At 46.3% G+C, this 20,012-nt stretch overlaps 1 protein-coding gene across 2 annotated transcripts in view; it reads left to right on the forward strand.

The window, feature by feature from the left end:
• Positions 1-19,146, forward strand: part of crtc1a (CREB regulated transcription coactivator 1a) — a 43,985-nt gene extending 24,839 nt beyond the window's left edge. Inside the window, exons 8-14 of one of the 2 annotated variants that reach the window (XM_071362052.1) lie at positions 1,370-1,581; positions 1,835-1,947; positions 2,216-2,404; positions 12,129-12,233; positions 13,729-13,812; positions 14,155-14,323; positions 18,059-19,140. In XM_071362052.1, coding sequence (XP_071218153.1) covers positions 1,370-1,581; positions 1,835-1,947; positions 2,216-2,404; positions 12,129-12,233; positions 13,729-13,812; positions 14,155-14,323; positions 18,059-18,267 — 1,081 coding nt within the window. In that variant the 3' untranslated portion in view covers positions 18,268-19,140. Of the gene's footprint in view, positions 1-1,369; positions 1,582-1,834; positions 1,948-2,215; positions 2,405-12,128; positions 12,234-13,728; positions 13,813-14,154; positions 14,324-18,058 lie in introns of both variants that reach the window. The other variant, XM_071362053.1, reaches the window with a different exon arrangement.
• The last annotated feature ends 866 nt before the right edge of the window (positions 19,147-20,012 follow it).

Raw genomic sequence — 20,012 nt, forward strand, 5'->3', positions numbered from 1 at the left:
TAACTCAGTTGCCGGAGGAAGGAAACCGCTCAGAGATTTCACCATGAGCGGTTGAGCGGTCACCAATGGTGACTTTTTAAAACAGTTACAGGGTTTAATAGCTGTGACAGGAGAAACTGAGGATAGATCCACAACATTGTAGTTACTCCACAATTCTAACCTAATTGACAGAGTGAAAAGAAGGAAGCCTGTACAGAATAAAAATATTCTAAAACATGCATCCTGTTTGCAACAAGGCATTAAAGTAATACTGCAAACTAAATTGGCAAAGCAATTCATTTTTTGTCCTGAATACAAAGCCTTATGTTTGGGGCTAATACAACACATTACTGAATAACACTCTTTATATTTTGAAGCATAGTGGTGTCTGCATCGTGTTATGGGTATGCTTGTCATGTTATACTCTATACCAGGCGGTGTCAGAGGAAGGCCCTAAAAATTGTCAAAGACTTCAGTCACCCTAGTCATAGACTGTTCTCTCTGCTACCACACGCCAAACGGTACCGGAGCGCCAGGTCTAGGTCCAAGAGGCTTCTAACAGCTTCTACCCCCAAGCCATAAGACTCCTGAACAGCTAATCAAATGGCTACCCAGATTATTTGCAGTCTGCTTTCCACCAGACACTGGGAGATTAATTCACCTTTCAGCAGGACAATAACCTACAACATAAGGCCAAATCTACACTGGATTTGCTTACCAAGAAGACCGTGAAAGTTCCTGAGTGGCAGAGTTACAGTTTAGACTTAAATCTACTTGAAAATCTATGGGAAGACCTGAAAATGGTTGTCTAGCAATGATCAACAACCAATTTGACGGAGCTTGAAGAATTTTTTAAAGAATAATGGCCGATTGTTGCACAATCCAGGTGTGGAAATCTCATTGAGACTTACCCAGAAAGACTCACAGATGTAATCACTGCCAACGGTGCTTCTACAAAGTATTGACTCAGGGGTGTGAATACTTACATAAATTAGACATTTCTGTATTTTATTTTCTATGAATTAGCAACATTTTCAAAAAACATGTTTTCACTTTGTCATTATGGGGTATTGTGTGTAGATGGGTGAGAAAATCTATTTGAATTCAGTCTGTAACGCAACAAAATGTGGAATAAGTCAAGGGGTATGAATACTTTCTGAAGGCACTGTAAATACATGTAATTCTGTCCTTTTAATTGAAATACTGTAAAATTCCATTCATTCCTATGGAGGGACTGCTTCTTCTTCTGAGTACCAATATGGCTGACCGGTGGAGTCAAAGCCTCTTATTGGCCAATACATAGCATCAGTAATCCAGGGCTGATATACATCATTGATACTACCTCAACTATCATTATGGGGATACCGATCAGCTCTTTTTATATTTTCAGTATATTCCCGTCTCCGGATCAGGATCTGACCGCGACACTGATGCCATCAGCCCACGACACGGGCGGTGGCTCCCTGCCTGATCTGACCAACATCCAGTTCCCCCCTCCGCTGCCCACCCCCCTGGACCCCGAAGACTCCACCCTCAGCGCCTCCAACAGCACGGGAAACCTGGCCCCCAGCCACTCACACAGTTTCAGTTCCACCAGCCAAGGTGACCTCTGTCCTCCACCTTCCAGAACAATAGATATACAGAGTTTTGCAAACCGGGTTTGAAATTCGGATTTTTCATGTGATTTTTCAAAAGTGTGAGGAGATGATGACAACGTATGGTGACAAAATGGCAAACAGTTTGCCAAAATGTATTTATGGTGCCAAAATGTATCTATCTATGACTCTATTGCTCTAGCTTTCTATGAAACTGTGGGAATTCTCAAGGGGATGTTTGCTGTTTTGTGTCCCACCAGGACAGACCACCTCCCAGCAAGGCAGGCAGGACAACATGGTCAACCAGGACTCCCAACAGCACCACTCCCTACAGCTCTCCCCCACCTTGTCGCCACCGCTCACCCTCGCCCAGGTAGCACGTACCGTACTTTACCCTTCTAGCACTGTGATTGTTGCATATTTCTAAAGAACCTTCCTTGTGTATTGACAATTATTGTATTCTGTAGTTGTATCCTCCCTATTTGAATGCACTTAAAGTTGCTCTGGATAAGAGCACCTGCCAAATGACTAAAAGGTAAGAGAATGGAGGAATGTAGTAGATGTTTCTATCACAGTTTGTAGAGCTAATTCTCGCTTTAACCCACTGACTAATTTCAAACCCCTATGTCCATCTGTCTCAGGCGGAGACCATAGATGCCATGACTCTGGAAGCGCAGATGTCCCAGTATGCGTTCTTCAGCCAGTCCTCCTCTCAGCAGCAGCAGCAACAGCAGCAGCAGACCACTCAAGGACTGACCAGGCTGGTCCAGCTCCCCTCCCCTCTGAACACCTCCTCCATCCAGACACAGAACTCCATGGATATGAACTCGGTAAGCTTACCTAATCAAACCCTTCCCTCTTCAAACTTTTCCCTATCCTACACTACTATGTCCGTAGGACAATATAGTACTCAAACCCACTTAGTGTTCCTACACTATGGAACACAAATTAATTTTTTCCTGATTTCCTGTTTTTTCCTGTTTGATCTTGAGATCAGAGGAACTAGCCTACTTCTTGAAGTCGTTTTTTCTTTCTGCTGCAGGAGCGTTCGGTAGAGAAATGCTCTGGAATTTAAGTGTCAAACATTTCTTTAGCATCGCCCCAACCGTGCTGAACTTTGAGATTTTAGTGCCCATGTGTAGGCAGATGGTTCATTGAATAGTATTACAATACGAATGCATCAGTTTCTGTTGCAAGTGTGTTCATATACTGTATACTACCTCTTAGCAGAGTGCAGTTTTCTATCGTGACAAGTTATTCTATTTTTATGTCAACTTGATGTGTCTGAAGCTATTGCTAACCCTTTTACTTTTATTTTATGGCTGTAGTAGAGGCATCTGCTTCAGCTATATAGCATCACTTGTTTCTTAATTCACAGCATCATTTATTGAGCAACCCATACATTGGATCTGTCTTTAAGTTAGGGTACCCGTGAGGATTTCCAACACTGGACAACTTGTTACAGCTGTTGATAAGTCATTGATAATAATCTGCCAATTTTTCATGTCATTTTCATGTCATTACATTAAGATATAAGGGGGTATCATAGCTATATTCAGTACAATTCACAAGTTTATTTAAAACCTATATTTATCCCTTTATCATGGTTGGTGTCTTGATGGATTTGTCCAAAATCGTGAGAGATAAAACATGACTTCATGGCAGTTTAAGTTATCGTTATCTATATTAAGCATTACAGTTAAAATAGACATTGAACTTAAACCCTGTAAGAATACTGGATCTAGCTGTCGGTCAGTTTTTTGTATAGAGGTCTCAGAAATTCAGTGTAACTACGTAACATTTAGTCTCCTTATGTTACGGGATGAAAACATTTTTCATGGGCACACAAATCCCAAATAATAAATAGAAAAATCATCTGTGGTTTTCTGCTTGATTTACAGCAGGGTCTTGTTAGATTTCACAGAGAAAGAATCAGGGTAATGTTTTTGTGCCTCGAATTGGACACAGAGTCTACGCTATTCCTATTAAATATTCTGGATATAATGACAACAAATTACATAGCCTAGTGGGCGTCTTTACATGATCTGGTAATGAAATAACATAAATATATTTTGTTTTCCATGTTACACCTGCAATTTTGAACAATACAAGGGGCTTGAAAAAGCCTACTTGAATTTGGAGCTCAGAAATTCAAGTACTGGAATAGGCCTACCTTGAAAATCAGACATTTCCACAATTTGGGCTTGAGAAGCCCTTGTAATTATTGTAGCCAAATTATAAGTTCTCCTACTCCTTTATAATTATCTGTGATTTCGTTTTTGTGAGAGATGTGGCCACTTTAATTTGTTTCCCGCTGCTTCAATTGAAGGGTCTTGCTACTCTGTTGCGATAAAACCATGTATGGTTATTATGAGGAAGACAATATCTGTTGGCTTCAACTTGGCTTTCCATACAAATCCTTCCATTAAAAAAATGAACCTGTTTTTTGGTTACTTTCTCGTTATAAAAACAGTTATGGTGAGATTAATGCTACCGCTATTCATGGATTTATTTTGTGTGCCTGCGCCGGCCACATAATGTAGGCTACAGGAAAATCTATGTTATGTACAATTAGTAAATGGAAAATAATGTACGATGTGGGAGGTGTTAGTGCGTCGTGGAAGTCATCTTCCAGAGAACGCATAGAGACCCGAGTTGTTTATCCCTATAATACCATGGCTATAATTTAACACATTTGCCCGCAAGAAATGTGTTCATTTGCTGGTAGAAATGTGTTCAACATCCACCTAAGTAGCAAGCCAGTTTACTAGAGAACTACAGTAGTTGCTATGGTAACCAAACAAACGGACCTGCTAGTTTAGCTAACCAAACTATTTGTCCTAGCTTGCTATTATGAAAATCGAATTCTGCCAATAATGTTTTCAATTTGACGTTTGTTTTCAAAAGCAGCTCAAACATAGAACATGTAAGAATGAACTAGCCATTGAATTCTACCGTGCAAATGTGTTAAATTATATCCATGGTATTGTAATGACCTGACTAGATCATAAATGAACAATTGTCCAGACAGAGGCTTGAGTTTGCGAATTGACGGTTTATTAAACCAACTTTACACAGGCTACTGTTTGGGCCGTAGCACACGCCAAATAGATGACAGATAACCCACAAGCCAATCGTGACCTTCTCTTGTGAAGCCCAGACGTAAGAGAGAGAGAACAAAGGCTGAACCTGGTCTTAACTTCCAATGCTCCACCCCCCTGCCCAACCCCCCTCCACGCCACTCCGCCAACCACCAGGATGCCCGGCATCAGAACATTCCAGGCATTCCCGTGATTGGCAGATAGCAGGTTGATTGACATGTCGGACCCCGCGAACACCGGGTACTGGTCAGTACAACACAACCACCTCCTAGCCTAACACATAACACACAGCTGTCTGTGCGGGTCGCTACACAGCCCCCCCACCACAAAGTCCCTCGTCCCCGAGGGAACAAACAAAGTCTCCGAAGCGACCCGGAGGTCTCCTTTGCCTGCGTGGCCGTGATGGTCGCAGAGTGCCCCTCTGGGAACCAGGGGATGAAGGCAGGGATATGGGGGACAAGGAAGCGGGAACGGGTAATACAGTCCGTGGCTCTGGGGAACCACGCGGTGACACAGGGGGGGAGACAGGGGGAGTGGGCTGTCTGGAGCCTTGTCTGCGGCACCTGAGGGTGGGTGCCTGGAGAATGTCATTGCCAGAGAGGGGAATTGTGGGGGTTCCTGGGGTTTGGGGAGAAGAGGCCCCTCTGTATGGGGCTAACCTGTCCCGGTGCAGTGCCACCTTTCTCCCCCTGGGAGGAAGCTGCACCCGGTACACAACCTCCCCTACCCTCTCCAGGACACTGCAGGGTCCCACCCAGTGACTGTCCAACTTGGGGCATCTGCCTTTTTTTCCTTAGGGGGCTGTAGACCCAGACCAGCTCCCCAGCCACAAAGTGCCTTCCCCGGGTGTGCACGTCATAGTTCCTTTTCTGCCTCACACCTGCATTCACCAGCTGCTCTCTGGCGAAGGTGTGGGCTGTCTCCAGGCGGTCCTGGAGTCTCCGGGCATACTCCGGCCCCGGAGGAACATGAGGGCTATCCAGGGGCCGACCAAACGCCATCTCCGCAGGGGTGCGGATCTCTCTCCCCAGCATGAGGAGGGCAGGCGTGCAGGAGGTGGAGTCTTGGACAGCGGAGCGGCATGCCATGAGGACCATAGGCAGGTGCTTGTCCCAGTCACGCTGGTGTTTGGAAGAGACGATGGCCAGCTGCTGTCCAAGCGTTTTGTTGAAGCGCTCCACAAGGCCATCACTTTGAGGATGGAGAGGAATAGTGCGGGTCTTGTGCATACCCAGCCTCTCACACATGGTGGCGAACACACGGGACTCAAAGTTTCTGCCTTGGTCGCTGTGGATGGACTCTGCAGCTCCAAACCTGCTGAACATCCCCGCTGTCAGGGCGTCGACGATGGTCTCTGCCTCCTGGTCAGGCAGAGCATAGGCCTCGGGCCATTTTGTGAAATAGTCCATGGCCGTGAGCACCCAGCGGTTTCCACTGTCTGTGGTGGGGAACGGCCCAACTACATCCACTCCCACCCTCTCCATGGGAGCCCCCACTGGGAACTGTTGGAGCTGAGCATGAGAGCGGCCTGGGGGGCCCTTTCTCGCTGTGCAGTTGTCACAGCGGCGACAAAAGTCCTCCACATCCCTCTTGTGCTGCCCCCAGTAGAAGCCCTGACGGAGACGGCGCAGTGTTTTTGTGACCCCAAAGTGTCCAGTCCCCACCCCCCCATGAGTACTCTGGAGCACAGCCTCCCGCAATGCTTTTGGGACCACCACCTGCCACCTCTCCTCTCCCGTAGCTGACTCCTTCCATGCCCGCTGTAGCACGCCATCAGCCAGCCGCAGTCTCTCAAACTTCGACCACAACCCTTTGGTCGCGAGTGAGAGCGCTGTCACCTCTTCCCATGGTGGCCTCACCTGCGCCTCTACCCACTGTAGCACTGGCTGTAGGTCTGTGTCCCGTCCCTGCTGCTGCCGCCATTCAGCCACGTCGACAGTCTGCAGCTCACAGCAGACAGGCCCGCTCGCCCGACACACTCTCTCTCCCGTCCCTCTCTCCGTTCACAGTGGCGGCAGCCGTCTGCAGTACAGGGCCGACGGGACATGGCGTCGGCGTTGGAGTGGCGTGCCCCTGCCCTGTGCACCACCGTGAAGTCATACGGCTGAAGCTCCTCCAACCAGCGTGCCACCTGCCCCTCTGGCTCTCTGAAAGACATGAGCCACTGGAGAGCAGAGTGGTCAGTCCTTACAGTAAAGGGCAGACCACCCAGGTAGTACTTGAAGTGTTTGACGGAAGCCACAACAGCCAAGAGCTCCCGCCGGGTGACACAGTAGCGGCGCTCATGTTTGTCAAATGTTTTGCTGAAGTACGCCACCACTCTCTCCCCCTCTGGCCCCACCTGGGCCAGCACCCCACCCATGCCCACATTGCTCGCGTCTGTGTCCAGGATAAAGGGCAAGGTGAGGTCAGGGGGGGCGAGCACGGGGGCCTCGATCAGTGCACGTTTGAGGGTGTTGAACGCCTCCTCACACTCCACTGTCCAAGTGAAAGCCTTGTCCTTCGGCAGCAGGCGGTTCAGTGGAGCAGCAACGCTTGAGAAGCCCCGTACAAACCTCCTGTAGTACGAGGCCAGGCCCAGGAAGCTCTTCAGCTGATGCTGGTCGGTGGGGGTGGGCCAGTCTCTGACAGCCCCTACCTTGTCCTCCATGGTGCTGATCCCCTCCTTCCCCACTCGGTGGCCCAAGAAGGACACCTCTCTCCTCATGAAGTGGCACTTCTCGGGGTGGAGCTTCAGACCTGCGGCAGCCACCCTCTCCAGCACACGCCGTAGCGCCCCCAGGGCTGACTGGAAGGAGCTGCCATGGGCCAGGATGTCATCGAGGTATACCAGACACTGCTGTCGGGGGATGCCATCCAGCACCCTGTCCATCAAACGCTCAAAAGTAGCTGGAGCGTTGCACAGGCCAAAGCACAGGACCTTGAACTGCCAGTGTCCTCTGTTAGTGGAGAACGCAGTTTTGGCTCTGGCCTCTGGGGAGAGGGGCACCTGCCAGTAGCCACTGCGGAGGTCTAGTGAGGAGAACCAGGAGGACCCCCTAACCAGGTCCAGCGACTCATCGATACGTGGTATGGGGTATGAGTCCTTCCTGGTTACCTCATTCAGCCGCCTGTAGTCCGCACAGAACCTCAGCTTGCCCCCCTTCTTCGGAACCATGACGACTGGCGCCGCCCAGGGGCTGTCTGAGGGCTCAATGAAGTCTGCCCGCTGCATCTCCAACACAGCCTTGTCTGCCGCCTCCTGGCGTGCCAGCGGGATACGGCGGGGACGCATCTTGATGGGTCGAGCATCACCTGTGTCGATCTCATGCTGCACCAGATGAGTCTGACCCACCTCTTCCTCACTCAACGCAAAGCTGTCTCTGAATTCAAACAGCAACTGCCACAACCGTTCCTGCTGCTCGGGGTCAAGACCAACACAGTTCCTCCCCCATATCTCCCTCACTGCAGACAGTGTCCTCTCCTCTCCCATCTGGGGTAGCTGGGCTGGGGGGGTGCGGCCCGGGCTCACAGAGGGCTGTGTCATGGAGGTAGCTGGGGGAATGTAACACACCGCCGTAGGTGACAGGGGGACTGGGGAAAAGTCACACACAGCTGTGGGGGAGGGGGCGCAGCCATGAGTCTCTGCTGCTTTAACTGTTGGAGTAAAGGGTTTGTTGGGTTGAGTGAATGTGACATTAGGGGGGGCCATGGTGACTTCCGTCCCTCCCTGGAAGCTCAGTGTGCCCCTATTTAGGTCTAACTGGCAGCCTGTGCTCCTAAGAAAGTCCAACCCCAGGATACAAGGGTCCTGCACAGCCGCCACCCACACAGGATGACGCACAGTCCTGCCCCCTACTGTCAGAGTCATTATTCCCTTCCCTTTCATGGGTGCCAGCTCACCTGTGACTGTGCGGAGCTGCACAGTTGTAGGCTCACACTGAGTCCAACCTGGCACAATATCTGGCCTCACCAGGGTTACTGTGGACCCAGTGTCCACCAGGGCGGAGCAGGGCACCCCCTCCACAGTGACAGGGACATGACAAAAGTCCCCAACACAGGTCCGGCCCACCACAACAACAGGCTCCATCCGCTTGCCCTCGTCTGCTTCTGGGGGAAGTGGAGCCTTGCTTCCCCGTCTGTGCCGGTGGGCTCCTCCTGAAGATGATGGTGGTTGGGATAGAAAGCCAGGGGTCCGCACTACCCGGTCTATGCGGACCCCGAGCCGTTTCCCTGAGCTCTGGGGGACATGGGGCAATCTCGGCGCAGATGGCCTGGCTGGCCACAACCCCAGCAGACCCTGGGACCAGGGCGTGTGTTTCGTGCCGCCTGTAGCGACACAGCACGAATGAGTTTTGTCATTTCGGCCACCCAAGCAGGCTTTTCCGGCTCCGGGCTGCTCTGCCCCCCAGCTCGCACAGAGGGTGTGTCTCCCTGCACCCCCACCAAAGCCCCAGCTGAAGCCCCAGCCCACACCAGCTCCCTCTCCAAAGCCATCTCCAAGGCTGTCTGCAATGACTCAGGATGAGCCAGCTGGGTCTGTATGCGCAGCTCCGTAGGAGAGAGCGCCTGTATGAACTGGTCCCGTGCTAGCTCGCTCTGCACGGAGGGGGGCATGTGAGCATATGCCCGCCGAGAGAGGCTCTCAATGTCATTAGCTAGCACCCGTAGAGGCTCTCCAGGCTGCCTGCGTCTATTACTCAGTTCGGAGCGCAGTAGCCCGGGCTGTACACACTGTCCATAGCGCCTCCTCAGTGCTCCCACTAAAGCACCATAATCATGCCTGTCCTCGGGGCTAATCAATATCAAACAGGCCAGAGCTTCATCCGTGAGGCATAAAGCCAACTGCAGTGCCCTTTCTTCATCCGACCACCCCCTAAAATGAGCTAACAGTTCAAACTGAGCATGAAAAGCTTCCCAATCCGCCTTACCGGAATACTTCGGGGTCTTAACAGATACGGACGCAGCCGGGAACTGGGCGCCGCCATGTTTGTTTACATCCTGAGCCCCAGATTCCTCGTCACGCCGCGTCGACGTCAGCACTTCGGTCCGCCCACCAGAATCCGCGCGAAATACAGTCGACGAAGCACTCATGCCCGCTTCAGCCGCCATCGCTCTAACGTCCTCCCTCAAGCGGCCTCTGCGCTCCGACGCCCTGGCGATCTCCTCAGACAGAACCCCCGACGTCCATTCACACGCACCTCCTTGGCCATAATCGTCCCCTACCTCCACCTTCACTTTCGGATTCCCTCGAAGCATTTTCAATCCCCGTTCTCACCTACGGTAGCTAGCCACATAAGTCAGCTAGCTAGCTGGCTAACTTGTATCAACGTTTTTACTTCTGACACCAATGTAATGACCTGACTAGATCATAAATGAACAATTGTCCAGACAGAGGCTTGAGTTTGCGAATTGACGGTTTATTAAACCAACTTTACACAGGCTACTGTTTGGGCCGTAGCACACGCCAAATAGATGACAGATAACCCACAAGCCAATCGTGACCTTCTCTTGTGAAGCCCAGACGTAAGAGAGAGAGAACAAAGGCTGAACCTGGTCTTAACTTCCAATGCTCCACCCCCCTGCCCAACCCCCCTCCACGCCACTCCGCCAACCACCAGGATGCCCGGCATCAGAACATTCCAGGCATTCCCGTGATTGGCAGATAGCAGGTTGATTGACATGTCGGACCCCGCGAACACCGGGTACTGGTCAGTACAACACAACCACCTCCTAGCCTAACACATAACACACAGCTGTCTGTGCGGGTCGCTACAGTATAAAACGGATAATCAACTCGGGGATCTAACGTTATGCTTTCTCTGGAAAATAAGGCAATTCCGTTGAACGTTAGTTCCATTCTGCTCGCGTGTCGTGGAATACACCTTCCACGTCGTTCACTATTTTCCATAGAAAGCATAGCCTCTCGTTGATTATTTCTTACATAATGCACACTCTAGAAGGCCCTTCAAGCTAATCAGAAACGAGTATTCAACAATGTCATGGTATAATTTAGCAATAAGGCACGAGGGGCTGTGGCCAATATACCACTGCTAAAGGCTGTTCTTGTACGACACTACACGGAGCTATTGCTATTATAAACTGGTTACCAACATAATTAGAACAGTGAAAATAAATGTTTTGTCATACAAAACATTCAGCCAATCTTTATTCAGGGCTCAAACCAACCAGTTCATAATATAAATGATACGATTGTTTAACATTGAGGTCCTTGACGTTTACATTTAAGTGCTTGGACTTGCCAATGTCTGTATGAACCCTGCTTAAATTATGTATAGTTATAGGCCTGTTGTATAGATGGAGTAATGGATGAATTATTCCTCGAAGTATGTGGAACTGCATGAAAATCTGTTTAATTTTTTTTCAATCTAGAGGAGAAAGAAACGCACACCTGTTTAGGTGAGGTGCTGGCTAGCGGAGTAGAACACCTGTTTAGGTGAGGTGCTGGCTAGCAGAGTAGAACACCTGTTCAGGTGAGGTGCTGGCTAGCGGAGTAGAACACTTGGAAAATAAAAGGAGAGCCGCACACTCTAGGAGCTCAGATGCAATAATTTAATCACCAACGTTTCGACAGACAAGCTGTCTTCATCAGGGTATAATGACAAACACTGCGGGTCACTAGTTTATAAAGTGTCAAAGAACACACAGGTGTCTGTAACCATGGCCGGGTGTGGCCTGATATCATTGGTTAATTCTCAGATATAAGAAAATACAAAAACATGAATGGATAGCATATTTTTGTTTCAAACCATTTTAAATTGTTTACGCCAATGTCACACATTGGCCCCATTTATTTATAGAAAGACCCACATACTGTATACCTCAGTAGTGAACTGAGATAAAATATGAGTGTCTGTCAATACTGACGTGATTCATCACCTCACATTGGGTGATCATGTGTCAACTCAGCTTCTGTTTGAGTAAACATATACTGTCAACTAACCTTCTATTGCGCGAACATGGAATTTGACCATTATACTGGTGATGTGCTGGATCCTGTGGAAGTGGATTGCAGTGCTCTTGTCTTGAGCAGAAGACAAACAGAGAGGAGAGAGCTACTACTGTAAATGTTGATTACTCGGTTATCTTGTTGAAGAATGACCCCAAATGGCTAGCTAGTGAGTCAGCTATTTGCACAGTACACACCCTAAAGGAGGAACAAACCCTTACATAAAATTAATTTTGATCATTGAAGCCAGAGTCTGAGGGATTCCATTAAAACATTTGCTTGTTAGCCTAATTCTGGTCTCTTTATGCAGTTAGGTTAAATCAAAGCCGTGATGATGGTACAAGTCAACTAATACAGGGCATCTTTAGCAAAAAATTAGCAAAGACATGAGCCCCATCCTCTGTGTGTATGTGTCCTCATAGGCAGGCTGGGACACACACAGCATACCTTCTCAGAAGGGACATTCAGTCAGTCAGTCAGTCTAACTAAAATGTCCTGTATTAGGGCTCTTTCCCCCAACAGTACCGCAGTAGGGCTGGGTCTTCAGCCAATCAGTCTCCAACCTCTCCAGTCTCCAATCAAGGCTTCTCACCTGGAGGCTCGCCTCAAGTAAGGGCGTGTGGCCAAAACCTGCCTACTGTATATACTGTTCCTCCGTCGTAGTTCTGTTTTCGTCGCCAGCTGGGCCTCTTGGCTGCCCTTACTGGCTGCTCTTGTGTCATCAACTCCCTGCCACCCCCATCGTGGTGTCTCGCAATGTCACTGACCCCGTCCCCTCTGCTGCTTCTCTGTGTCTGCATCCTAAGTGCATCCTAAGTAGCATAGTCGCTAAATTGATACACTTTAGTTAGTTAGGTGAGTAAGGAAAATGTACTTAGTAGTTAACACTTAGCCACCTGAGCCACCTTTTATCCTTGCTAGAGTTTTGAATCACTTGTTTATTGTGAAAAATCAAGGAGCAGTGTCCCTCTACAAGGGCCTGTAGGCTAGATGTACATTGTAAGTTCAATGTAAATGTATTACATAGGCCTACACTTACAGCATTGAACGACTAAGTCATCTCTTGCTAGGGGAAATCTTTCATTGAGTAGCTACTTTTGTTGTATTTGTTCATTCGTTTGTGCTTCTGTTGGCTTTGCCCATCGATTCTTTCTCTCATCTAGATGGCTAACCTACAGTGTTGTGGGCTATATGCAGTGCAGCTGACAGTCCATGTGCTAATATCATGTTCTTTTGGCAGGGCACAGATAATGTGGTTCTGAACTTAAAGGGGCATGGCGAAGGCTGCCTTACTGAGTCTGCCTGTGAAAATGCTATTATTTTTACATTAAGGCGGACGATGAAAGAGGATACTCTTTTCGGGTTTAATAAGGATATGCAATTAAAACTTGAAGAGCATTACTGGACGATTTAATTTTTTGTCAATTCTAGCTTTACTCAGAAAAGGGATTTCCATATGATTTCATATCATTGTATTTATTTAAAGTTAACCAGAATTCTCAGTACAAGGCTTACATGGTAACCGCAACCCTTTTGAAAGACTCCCTACAACATTATTGGTTGTGGGTTGATAACATTTATTAAGTGCTTTCAAGTAGGTCCTAGTATTCAGTGCATGTTGACATATTGGCTGGTTGGGCACTTATATGAACATCAGAAAAACAAGAGGTAAATGCAATTGATCTGTAGAGTCATCCTGAAAGATGAGATGGGCATAGATCTGAAGCGGTTACTATGATGACTTAATCAACTAATGGATGAGATTGAGGTTGAGTGCACAGTGAATTAATAGATGGGCTTGTGAAACATGAATCTTGCTGTGCTTGTACTGTATCATGCTTAATCTAGACCGGGCTACAGTATGTTATGGTTTGTTTGCAGGATTGCAGATGTGTGCAGTGTTTTCTGTGTTGCCTGGAGCTCAATGGAAAGCAAAACCCAATCGTTTGATATGAATGTCTTATGAATTGTGAAATCATTAATTTACAGAGTTGTGGTGTGATTCAAATGCTCTCTGTGTCTGCTGCTCTTCTCCCTTATTTTATACTTGTGGATTAATATCCTGGTGTTTTTAACAAAAAGAGGGGATATGCTTGTGTTCTAGCACAACTCCATATTGGGCAGTGTATTTGCAGACTTCTATGACCAGCAACTCGCATCCAGACAGACCAGTGCTCTCTCCCAACAGGTAAGTTAAGTTTAACAGTCTACCTCAGTTCTAACTATGCAAGCTAATATTAGATACTTGTTTACATGGCAATAGTTTCCAATATGTTTGCCTCACAACACAACAGGTCTCCAGTTTTTTCTTTGAACTGGATCTTTATATTGGATAAGACACTTGATGTGATGGGCTATCTATTGATCCATTCTGACAATATTTGGGAAACAAAGCGCAATAGAATAATATGCCTCCATTTTTTTTCCTCCATTTTACTATATCTTTATATTGACCATTTGTGTACAGAAATGAACCCTTGTTGTTGAGTGTTGGCATGTTGATGTGCTGTTTTCTCTGTTCCTCAAACAGCTGGAGCAGTTCAACATGATCGACAACAATAGTCTGTACGGACAGGGCTCAACCCTCAACTACTCCCAAGCAGCCATGATGGGTTTGACGGGAAGCCACGGCAACCTGCAAGACTCCCAGCAGCTGGGCTACAGTAGCCATGGCAACATCCCCAACATCATTCTCACAGGTACTATTCTGACTCACCAGGTGGCTCACTGAAGCCCCAGTAAGGCTAGGCAGTGGAATAGAATTCAGTCAATGTAAACATTCTCTCCATACAAGGCTCTAACTCTTATGTCTACAGGTCTAAGGCACACCTAGCTGTTCCATAACCTGTCTGAATGTTTAAGCGGACTGATGTTGTCAGTGTATCTACCTAGGAAGAAAAAGTACTTACCAGGGCGAGCTCTATCTAAGTCGGCCAGCCCAACCCATTTGTTCTTGTTGGGACAAATATAAAAAGGCACGCCTAAACAAAAAATGATCAAACAAATGAACTCTCTTCTCACTGATCACCTGCCGATCACTTGCACGTATTTGTGTGCCAAAGAGCTGTAATTTCAGGTCATTTGTTTGATTTTTTTCTGGGGCAAATAAGGTAGTGGGTTGAGTATGGGGCATGTCAGGGGGCGTGGTAAGCCCATCGACCCGGCTGAATAAGAAAAATAATAATAATAATTCAGACCCCCATCTTTGTGGTGTAGAGACATTTTTGCATTTTTAAGCAAATTTCCTGCAATTAAAAAAATTCCTCCATTGAGCTGAGAGACATTCGTGCAATTCTAAAGCTAATTTCCTGCTCTTCTATGCATTTTGCCATGGCTAATGCTGTGTTATTTTGCTCAAACATAATAACAACATCTAGACTGCTAAATTCATTGTTTTTGGAATTTTCAATTCTAGCTTTTATTTTGGTGATTGTTAGTTCTCAAAGATTGTTATTTAAAATAAATATATAGTTTCATTATCTTTTCTTCATACTTTATACGGTGTATTCGGAAAGTATTCAGACACCTTGACATTTTCCACATTTTGTTATGTTACAGCCTTATTCTAAAATTGATTAAATCGTTTTTTCCCTCAATCTACACACACTACCCCATTTATTTAAAATTAAGAACTGAAATCACATTTTACATAAGTTTTCAGACCCTTTACTCAGTACTTTGTTGATGCACCTTTGGCCACGATTACAGCATCGAGTCTTCTTGGTTATGACTCTACAAGCTTGGCACACCTGTATTTGGGGAGTTTCTCCCATTCTTCTCTGCAGATCCTCTCAAGCTCTGTCAGGTTGGATGGGGAGCGCTGCTTCACAGCTATTTTTAGGTCTCTCCAGAGATGTTCGATCGGGTTCAAGTCCGGGCTCTAACTGGGCCACTCAAGGACTATCAGAGGGCTTGTCCTGAAGCCGCTCCTGCGTTGTCTTGGCTGTGCGCTTAGGGTCGTTGTCCTGTTGGAAGGGGAACATTCGCCCCAGTCTGAGGTTCTGAAATGCTCTGGAGCAAGTTTTCATCAAGGATCTCTCTGTACTTTGATCCGTTCATCTTTCCCTCGATCCTGACTACACTCCCAGTCACTGCTGCTGAAAAACATCCCCACAGCATGATGCTGCCACCACGATGATTCACCGTAGGGATGGTGCCAGGTTTCCTCCAGACATGATGCTTGGCTTCAGGACAAAGAGTTCAATCTTGGTTTCATCAGACCAGATAATCTTGTTTCTCATGGTCTGAGAGTCCTTTAGGTGCCTTTTGGCAAACTCCAAGCTTGCTGTCATGTGCCTTCTACTGAGGAGTGGCTTCCGTCTGGCCACTCTACCATAAAGGCCTGATTGGTGGAGTGCTGCACAGATGGTTGTCCGTCTAGAAGGTTCTCCTGTCGCCATAGAGGAACTCTAGAGCTCTGTCAGAGTGGTCATCGGGTTCTTGGTCACACCCCGGACCAAGGCCCTTCTCCTCCGATTGCTCAGTTTAGCTGGGCGGCCAGCTAAAGGAAGAGTCTTGGTGGTTCCAAACTTCTTCCATTTAAGAATGATGGAGGTCACTGTGTTCTTGGGGACCTTCAATCCTGCAGAAATATTTTGGTACCCTTCCGCAGATCTGTGCCTCGATACAATCCTTTCTCGGAGCTCTATGGACAATTTCTCCGACCTCTTGGCTTGGTTTTTGCTCTGACATGCACTGTCAACTGTGCGACCTTATTTAGACAGGTGTGTGCCTTTCCAAATCATGTCCAATCAATTGAATTTACCACAGGTGGACTCCAATCAAGTTATAGAAACATCTCAAGAATGATCAATGGAAAGAGGATGCACCTGAGCTCAATTTCGAGTCTCATAGCAAAGGGTCTGAATATTTATGTACATAAGGTATTTCTGTTTTTTATTTGTAATAAATTAGCAAAAATGTCTAAACTTGTTTTTGCTTTGTTATTATGGGGTATTGTGTGTAGATTGCCTTAGGAATTGTTTTTATTTCATACATTTTAGAATAAGGCTGTAACGTAACAAAATGTGGAGAAGGTCAAGGGGTCTGAATACTTTTTGAAGGCACTATCTGTTTTTAGTTGTTTAAGTTTACAATGAAAGTGTTTTTCCATCCAGAAAATGTATTTCTGTTTGTTTATACTGCCTGATGATTTCAATGGCAGAAAAATCAGTGAGCTGAGGTGCGTTCAACAAGTGAAATAGTTTGCAAACGTTAGCAATCATTAGCTAATGCATTCCATTTGTTTTCTGTTCGTTGAGAACGTTAGCTAACAGTATGAGACGGTAGTGTGTGGCGAACATGTCTGTTTCAGGTCTAAACTGCCGCTACAAATAATAATTCTGACATATGGTTTCTATTACATGTAGTAAGAATAGCAAAGTAATTGGCTGTTTGAATATTGCTGTTAAAAACCCACAGTAATCTACACAAAAAGTAGCAGTTTGTGGCTTCACTGTAAGATTTGTTGTTCATTTAAATTGTTACTAAGTAACATGTTCGCCGCAAGCGGGAGCCTTGTTGAACTCACCCGTCAGCAGGTCCATCCAAGTGCCAATGCCGTTTAGCAAACTACAGGCATTTACATTTGTTGGATGACATGAAAATAGAGCACCAGTAGTCGAAAGAAGGATGAAAGAACCCCATACCTACTGTAAAATACAGAATCTTAGATTTTTTTTATGGGGCTATTTTGCTTCCTTGGGCCTTTAAGGTCAACGGCATCATGAACATTCCTCAGTTCCAACATTTTAGCCAAAAACCTGGTTTCCTCTGCCAGGAGGCTGAAACTTAGCCGCATGTGGATCTTCCAGCAAGACAATAACCCCAAGCACACATCAAAATCCACAAAGAAATGGTTAATTGCCCACAAAATCAACATCTCTCTCTGGACTTTAACCACATTGAAAACCTGTGGTTTGAATTGAAGAGGGCAGTCCATAAGCACAGACAAAGAATATCAAGAATCTAGAAATATTCTGTATGAAGGAATGGTCTAAGATCCCTCCCAATGTGTGCTCCAATCTCACAAAACATTTTTGAAAAAGGCTCTGTGCTCTTATCCTCTGAAGGGGAGGGTGCCGGAGTATTGAAAACAGGGGTGCCAATAATTATCACCCCTATCTTTTTGACAAAAATGTGTTATTTGTTCAACAAAATATTTTTCCGGAGCATACAATATAGCTCAGTATTTGTATAATTTTTTGCTCATCTTTATCAAGGGTGCAAATAATTGCAGTCATGACTGTACCCTCATTCCTAACTTTAGCTAAGTTCATTAAAAGTAGAGGTTTTCTGCATTTATTTGGATTGGCACTCACTTGTTGTTATTGGCTATTCCTTGAAATATTGAATGAGATCCTGTTCTTTATGTGGAGTAAATGCAACTGGAAGACTCTGACCTCTCCTCATCTCTCTACCCATGTCTGTTTTAGCCACAGGAGAGTCTCCACCCAGACTGTCCAAGGGGTTGTCTTCTAGCTCTCTGTCAGCTGACATCAGCTTCGATGCGGACTCTCAGTTTCCCCTAGACGAGCTGAAGATCGACCCGCTGACCCTGGACGGGCTGCACATGCTCAATGACCCTGACATGGTCCTCACTGACCCTGCCACTGAAGACGCCTTTCGGATGGACCGGCTGTAGAGCTGCTGCCAAAGTCACCGACTGCGTCGGTGAAACCCGGCCTGAGGGGTTGAGGGCTTGTGTTTGAGGGGAGAGGGCTACTTTTGGGGTGTGGGAGCCCAAGGCGAGGCCCCAGCTGTGAAGTGTGTTCATCCCACCTCCCTTCACCAGCAGCCCCTTTCTAAGAGCTATGGGATAGTGAGGTAGTAGGGAAATTAGTTTGTCAAGAAATGGTCGACACAGTTTGCTTTCTCTCTTCAGAATGGGAAAGATGGATGGCAACGTTGTCATGTCTGGTGGATATTGAGCTTATGGTCCTGCTGTGACTAGTTTGTGCTTACCTTTCTTTATCCCTTAACTTTTTTTTTCTTCTCTTTTTTTTTACACATGCATCCTGCCTGCCATTCTGTTGGATGCTTTGGTTTTTGTAAAGAAGAAAAAGAGTAGGGGCTACAACACTACATTGGTCTCGCCTCCCATTTTGAAGACATTAACTGATTCAAATCATGTCTGCAGGGGAAACTGTTTATCTTTCTCTCACCTGCCATACTAGATTAGCATGTCTTAGCTTATATAATCACTCATCTGCTTTTCAGAACCGCCCTCTCATGGTAAATCTTGCCCGTCACATTTCCATCAATGCCCTTAACCTCGCTGTCTAACTCACACTAGTTGTATTTATTGGTGCTCTGATTTTTGCCACGAAGTTGACCAGTATTTTACTTTAGGTTCCCTTCCGAACTTGTCATAGTGCTGGTCAACAGCTAAGCGGTTTACTTAGTTGAACAACTAGGAGTTATAACCCTCCCCTTTAGCTTATGATTTTCCAGGGCAGCTGAAGTAAAAACCTAAATTCCAGTTTAACAAACCTTGAAAAATCACATAAAAAAAAAAAAAAAGGATGTCAGCCTAGCGTCACTTTGGCAATTTATCCATGAAATGACATTTCGGGTGTAATATGCCACCAATGGTAGCTGGTTTTCAGACGCAAACAAGATAAAAAATGAAATCTGAACGAATCACCGTGAGTGATAAGATTCTGCCTTATAAGAAGAGTACATGATATGGAAAGCTGTTATCTCAACTCTCCATTAAAAAAATGCAGGTTGTTGTGCAACTTGTTTAGACTCTTAAGTAGTGAAGTGTAAACTTTTATCAAGCATCACCGTTTCTTTTCCGATGGCCTGAATCAAATTGGCACTAGTGTGAGAAGAGGACCAAGTTGAGCACAACTAGGGGAGGTTTATCACAACTTACGTTGTTATCCACTGCTTTTCACTTGTTACCATTTTGCTTTTCATATTTGAGGTGGTACTGTATTTCACTTGTCAGCCAAATAGAAATGGACAGAAAGAACTGAGGTATCACATTTCTGATGCCCTTGTAGTTGATACTTGTGAATTAGATGTTTTATTTCAAACAATTGCTTGATCACTCAGTATGGGTACATCTCCGTTGGGTGTAGTCAACAAGGAACTCCTATCACACAAAGCTACAGCCAATAAGGGGGAACCCCTCTCCTTTATAAGGCGCTGTCGCTCCCTCCTGCCTCACTTTTCATTCTTCCTTACGATGTTGTAATACTGCTAATATACTCTCCTCAGCATTGACTTGGACTACTGTTTCCTGCTGAACTGTTGATAGGTTAACCCGTATGGTTCGCTGTTGATTGTAGGAATCCAGCTTCTTGTCGAGAGTGTTTAGCTTTTTACCCGAAAGTAAATTTTTCTCTGGCTAGCTAGCGTCACACAGCTAGTTCTACCCTA

The sequence above is a fragment of the Salvelinus alpinus genome, chromosome 23, assembly GCF_045679555.1.
Source record: "Salvelinus alpinus chromosome 23, SLU_Salpinus.1, whole genome shotgun sequence".
Classification (NCBI taxonomy): Eukaryota; Metazoa; Chordata; class Actinopteri; order Salmoniformes; family Salmonidae; genus Salvelinus; species Salvelinus alpinus.